At 40.9% G+C, this 6,600-nt stretch overlaps 1 protein-coding gene across 2 annotated transcripts; it reads left to right on the forward strand.

The window, feature by feature from the left end:
* Positions 1-422: 422 nt before the first annotated feature.
* LOC132187304 (uncharacterized) lies at positions 423-3,703 on the forward strand. Of its 2 annotated transcripts, none has more exons than XM_059601577.1 (6): positions 423-535; positions 628-767; positions 883-1,447; positions 1,671-2,181; positions 2,272-2,353; positions 3,381-3,703. In XM_059601577.1, the coding sequence occupies exons 1-6, from the start codon at positions 526-528 to the stop codon at positions 3,600-3,602; spliced, it is 1,530 nt and encodes a 509-aa protein (XP_059457560.1). In that variant the 5' UTR covers positions 423-525; the 3' UTR covers positions 3,603-3,703. The 2 variants fall into 2 exon arrangements, with proteins under 2 accessions (XP_059457560.1, XP_059457561.1); XM_059601578.1 differs by having other exon boundaries at positions 427-506.
* The last annotated feature ends 2,897 nt before the right edge of the window (positions 3,704-6,600 follow it).

The raw sequence follows: 6,600 nt of genomic DNA on the forward strand, positions 1-6,600 counted from the left end.
ATGGTATGTATCGAACTTCCAACCCTCATCATCATTGTTTATTTATTTTTGTTGAGTTTAAGCCCAAACAAAGAGACTTCAACAATATCTTACGACATGGATAAATCCGGCATCCCCACCTCAAGCTCTTGTTTTTTTTAGTTTATTCTTGTACTTTGTGTAGTAATACATCCAAGTAAAAACAACAACACCTTTGTGTGGCGTTGTGCATGGAGGCAGGCAAGGAGACAGACAAAAGTCGTGCTTTACCTGGGATGTAATGTAACACAATATAAGCTGTGTTTTATAGACATTAAAATAAGAGATCAAAACCAATAAGAAGCTTCCCAAAAAGAATACAAAAAATGAATTTACTTGTTTTATCAAATTATTTTTCTCTCTTCTTTTGATGGAGTACTCTTTCGTCCCCTTCCTCATCTACTTCATTAAGAGTAGTTGTACTCTTTGGTTGCATTTTGAAGGGAGAGCTGGCTGGCTGGCTGGCTGATCGCATGTGACTCATTTCTGTAAATAGTATTTTAGACCATGATTCCAAGTAGTCAAGCCTTTTTCCTTGTTCAGCTGTACTGTTCTACTGCCTTCTCAGTCACTTTTCTCATGACAGTGTTTTATATCAAAATGATGCAGATACGCATAACACTTGCGCTACTACATACAGGAGACTCCATAAGCCCCAAATCAGTGACCCCAGAAACCTCAGACCCATGGCCATGAATCTCACAAGCCCCAAATACTTTCAAGCTCAGTCTATATTTGTGCCCAATGGGGTAAAGATTCCCCCCACATTTGCATTCTTCTTTATATTGCTTCTCTTCTTTTCATGTTCCAATGGGTTTCAATGCTCCTTTTGTTTTTTCTTCTTTTTGGGTGTTTTTGATTCAGGAATCTCCACTGGAGGAAAACGCGGGCTTCTATGGGAAAAGCAATGACAACCCATTTGTAGAGGCCTTCCCTGACCCACTTTGCAAGCTTAATCTCAAAGAGACCTCTGATTTTGTCAAGTCATTTCCAATGGCCAGCAACATCAAAGAAGGTGGAGGGTTTCTTGAGGTTTCAGCTCAGAGGAGAAGAGAGGGAATGAACTTGGTCAATCAGAGGAGAATGGAGGCTCCTTCAACACCTGGCAGACCTGTTTTCAGCTTCAGTGCTGGGAATCATTCAAGAAAAAGCTTTCCTTCCAAGTGGGATGATGCAGAGAAATGGCTGATGAGCAGCTCTTGCCATGACTCTCCTGCTCATCCCATAAAGCCGTCAGACTCCTCAAAGATCACCAAACAGTGTGATAACTTCAAGCAACAAGTGGAGGTATTTGCAGAAAAATCAAGGGTAACAGAGGAAAAGGTCTCAAAAGTAGTTCCAAGCTCTCAAAGATCTGCATCTTTGGACAATCATAACTCATTCATAGCTCTCAATGGGGTCTCTGCCTCAACAGATGTATTTCTAAAAGGTAAAGGATTTCCATTACCGCTTTAATGAAACCTTGACCCTTTTGGGTAAATTTACTTCTCAATTTCTCCCCTTTTGCTCTGCTAACATCATCATAGTATCCTTTCTTCTTTTGCCCTCAAAAAGCTTAATAAAGTTCTGAACTTTTGCTCCGAGTTTCCAGATTATTCCCATATTAATAGCATTTTGAACAACAACCACCATTTTTAAATCTCTTAATGCAGATAAGTTCACGGACGAGATAGAACCCGTTTTCCCCAATTTCAGATACTCAGAGCCCGCAAAAGAAGGGTTCTTGTTCAAACACCCGGCGGGTGGAACCATGAAAGAAGCCTGTACAGACATGGTTCATGAGGTCCACCACAGAGATGTTGGGACGGAGATGACGCCGCTTGGCAGTTCTACGACTTCCAGGTGTCATACACCCTTCAAAAGCTCATCACCGGCGCGCCATAACACGCCTGCGAACAGGTCAGGACCATTGGCCATGGGGAACTCCAGCAGCAACAGCAGCAGCATCGACATTTCCCAGCTGCAAGAGTGCCATTTAGCTAAGCTACAGCTTGGGACGCAATATGATTCTGTCACGTCGAATTGGAGCTCAAGGGAAGAGGAGGAAGAGGAAGTCTCAAAGAGCCTCAGACATTTTGAAACGGAAAACGAGTGCCGGAAAAGTGTTTCAGACTCCAGAGCTGCTGCGTGGGAAGAAGAAGAAAAGACAAAGTTCTGCCTCAGGTAATTGGCTTCTAAAAGTTGCAACATTTTATTATATAAGGCAGCATGCTGGATAGGGATAGTGGATACCAATTGCGATTTGGGTTTCAGGTATCAAAGAGAAGAAGCAAAAATTCAAGCTTGGGTCAACCTCCAAAATGCAAAAGCAGAAGCTCAATCAAGAAAGCTTGAGGTATTTCTCTTACTTTTGGATATTTCTTCTTTTCCCTACACCAGCAGCAGGGATTTTTTATTTTTATTTTTTTGGTTTTTCAGTTCATTGTTAATGTTATTTTTGCATTGACTATGCAAGCATCATAAATATGAACCATGGACATCAATCGACGCCTTAGGCTCCAAAATTTCTTTGCAGTAGTTTTCCATTTTTGCTTGGACTGGGGAAAAATTGGCCTATTGCTCCTATAAGTTTAAATTGAATGCGGTGAGAACGTGGTTAGGCAGCTGAGTTTATAAATTCAGCCGTGCATTTCAGTCAAAGCGTGACTATATCTATATTATTATTTTGACTGTGTTGGAGGGCCTTGTCAGGCGTATTGCTAGCTGGTTTGGTCCACCTCGAGCCACCCGCTGCTATTGTTCACAACTCCCCTTCTCATTTCTTGACTCTGGACCACATCTGTATGATGTATCTTCTAGGTTTCATTCATACAGTTTTATCTACATGCTATATTGCATGCATTACTTCACCCTTAAAGAAAGAATAAGAAAGCTGAAAGTCATCATGGCATATTTTTATACTTGTAAAGTCCTAAGCCCATGTGAACTGTGTAGTTCTAGCATTTTGGAAATCGTGGGGATTTGGAATATTTACTTGAGCTGGGTCTCCCATGCAGGGAGCCTTGTTATTTGGTCTTGTTTAATTAATAGACAATTATCCAAACAATTAAAAAAATGTGGCACGGTTTGCTGCTTTACTTTTTGCTTCTTGTATTGTTCTGTCAGAGTTACATTGTAGGAAGTGCAAGAAATGACAGATGGAGGAGCACAAAGCCTGCTGTACCTAACTGATAATTATATGATTCTACAAGTCAAATGGAAAACCAGTGATTATAGGGTTTGCTTAGAAAGTGATTTTACATGAACGTAAAAATAATTTTAAAGCGTTTTGTGTTTCAAGTTGTTGCTCCATGCATATCAAATGAATCTTGTGCTCTTTCATTGCGGTCGCGGGCTAACTATAATTTGACACGGTGGTTTAGGTGAAAATTCAAAGGATGAGATCAAACTTGGAGGAGAAGTTGATGAAGAGAATGGCAGTTGTTCATAGAAAAGCTGAAGAAATGAGGGAAGCAGCCAGGCAGCAACACTCAGAGCAAGTAGAGAAGGCCAGTGAACAAGCACGGAAGATGATAAACCGGCATAACTTACATTTTCCTCGCCACAACTCATGCGGTTGCTTTCCTTGCAATAAACATCATTGAGCATGAAACAAAAAAGACAAATTCTCACTTGTGCATGTATCTTGTCTACTAATGAAAAGAAGGCTGCTAGTTGAATAAAATGAATTTTTCCTTTGTTTTCTTTTTGTGGTTGCATCCAAGTATTATGTCAAGAACCACGCTCTCAAATGATTATTCTCAGCAGCAAGTGATCCCTTTTCTGACAGGAAAGGAGGTTTCCATGAAAAGGAGGCCTCCCTTCCGGTTGAGTAAAGGGAGTTTGTCCGTACTTTTCAAGATTTTTCTCTAAAATTTGCTCTCCTTTCAATCTTACAAATTAATAATATCAATGAATAAAGATTCCACCAGCTTTCAGCATAAAAACTTGTATGCCCTGCAATATCTGACCCGCAAATGTACTTTGTTTATACAACCCGAAGTCTGAACATTTTTTAGACGTATTGTTGGTTTTGAACTCAATTCATTTTTTTGACTCTTTTTTTTTTTTTTTTTTAGTGTGAATATCAAGGGGAAAAAAGAGTTGATTATGTTCGGATGGTAACGGATAAAATTAAGTAAAAATTATAAAAATATATATAATTAAAAAAAATTAAAATATTTTTTTTAAAAAAAAAATTAGGGGCAGTTTTGAACCATCATTAGGGGTGGCCGAACTACCACTGAAGGAGTGCCAAGGTGTCCAAAGGTGGCTGAGTCACCACCAGAGCGTGAATTGGCCACATCCAAAACTGATGGGGGTGGTCGAGCCACCCCCAATAGCGATTTGGGGGTGGCTTGGCCACCCCAAAAACTGCTTGGGGGTGGTTGAGCCACCCCCAACTGCTACTTGGATGTGGTCGATCCACCTCTAGTGCGTGGATTGATAACCCCCGAAACTAATGCGGGTGGCTCGGCCACTCCTAGGCGCTACTTGGGGATGGTTCGCCACCCCCAAATTAGACGGGGTGGGGGTGACTCGACCACCACCCATTAGCTTCGGCTTTTAGAGGAGGCTGATCCACCCCCAAGGGGTAGATTAGTCACCTTCAGATTCTTAGGGGTGGTCTAGTCACCACCTAGGGTGTTCCGGCCATCCTAATTTTTTTTTTTTAAAAAAAAAAAATCTTAAATTATAATTTTTACTAATTGGGTTGGAAATTTTTTAGTTGAGTTGAAAAAATTTCCAAACATGAATTTAGAAAAAAAATTGAGTTTGAGTTGGAAAATCTTGCTTCCAAACAAGGCCCAGATTTTCCTTTTTCTTTGTTCTGGCAAAGAAGAATGCATCAGGCAAATATGTCGCCAACTATTTCAGGAAGAAGATGCATGTAGGACCTTGAGAATTGAGAGGTATTATTGCTGAGTGTTGGAACAAGTAGCTCATATTCTACTATTGGCTCATTGGATGTAATTAAGTGGGCTTGGAGACAAATAAGTTGTGGGGAGTATTTTGGGGTTTTCCAAAATACTTACAGTAAGGGTTTTCCTATAAATATGTTATGTTGTGACCCTAAATTATTGAATAGTAAAATATAGCCGCACTCTCTCCTGTGGATGTAGGCACATTGCCGAATCACGTAAATCTGTGTCTCAACTCTCTCTTGATCTCTCTCTCTCTCTCTCTCTCTTTTCGATTCCATATTATTCATCATTGTTGTACACAGTAATAACAATTGGTATCAGAGCCTAATTATACGATGGCTGGGATTGGCACATATTCTGCAAAATTTGACGTGATGATGTTCGATGGATCCGGTAATTTCGGGTTATGGCATAGACGTGTCAAGGATTTGCTGATGCAACAAGGGATGGTGAAGGCGTTATATATGACGAAACCATAAGGGATGGTGGACATAGATTGGAAGGAACTTGAGGCTAAGGCGGTGGCTACTATTCGGCATTCTCTTGGAGATGATGTGATGTATCATGTCATGGACGAAGAATCTCCAGCGGCAGTTTGGTTGAAACTAGAAAGTCAGTATATGTCAAATTCATTGACTAATAAGCTCTACCTAAAGCAGCAGTTGTACAACTTGAAGATGGCGGAGGGCTCGGATTTGAGCCAACACATCAACATGTTCAATTAGATAATCGGCGATTTGAATAGGTTGATGTGAAGTTCGAAGACGAAGACAAGGCGTTGATGCAAGCTTGACTTCTGTAAGTTCTGTGTTGTGGGAAAGCAGAATAGGGTACAATTCAAGACAGCCACACATAAGACAGAGGGTATTCTAGATTATGTTCATTATGATGTTTGGGACCAGTGAGGACAACGTCACAGGGAGAATATATGTATTTCGTGATCTTTAATGATGATTTCTTCAGAAAATTTTGGGTGTCCTTCATGTGGCACAAATCAGAGACGTTTGCCAAGTTCAATATGTGGAAAGCTGAAGTGGAGAACTAGACTGGGAAGAAGGTTAAGTGCCTCAGGACAGATAATGGAACTAAGTACACAAATGACAAGTTTAGGGATTTTTATGAGCAGCATGGTATAAAGAAACATTTCACAATACGCAAGACACCACATCAAAATGGTGTGGCGGAAAGAATGAATAGGTCTATTGTAGAGAGAGCACAATGTCTCAGGTTGAATGCTAGACTTGCAAAGATTTTATGGGCAGATGCAGTGAGTATGGCATGCTACTTGATCAACAGGTCACCGAGTGTAGCACTAGATGGGAAAGTCGAAGAGGCGGTGTGGACATGTAATGAGGTAGATTACTCTGGTTTGAGAGTGTTTGGTTGTCCAGCCTATGTGCACATGCCTAGTGAAGAACGATCGAAGCTTGATCCAAAGTCTAGACAATGTGTCTTTCTCGGATATGGGAAAGGGGTTAAGGGTTACAAGTTTTGGGATCTGAAGGCAAACAAGGCAGTGATCAGTAGAGACGTGGTATTTGATGAAAATTCCATGTTGAAGAGTACTCAGGGCAAAGAGCAGCAGGTGCCAGAAAACAGTAGTAGTGATAGGCAGGTGGTGCAGGCGGAGTTAGAGACTCCTGTGTAGGAGAACACTTCTCAAGGTACAGAGACCTCT

Source organism: Corylus avellana, chromosome ca7 (genome assembly GCF_901000735.1).
Source record: "Corylus avellana chromosome ca7, CavTom2PMs-1.0".
NCBI lineage: Eukaryota > Viridiplantae > Streptophyta > Magnoliopsida > Fagales > Betulaceae > Corylus > Corylus avellana.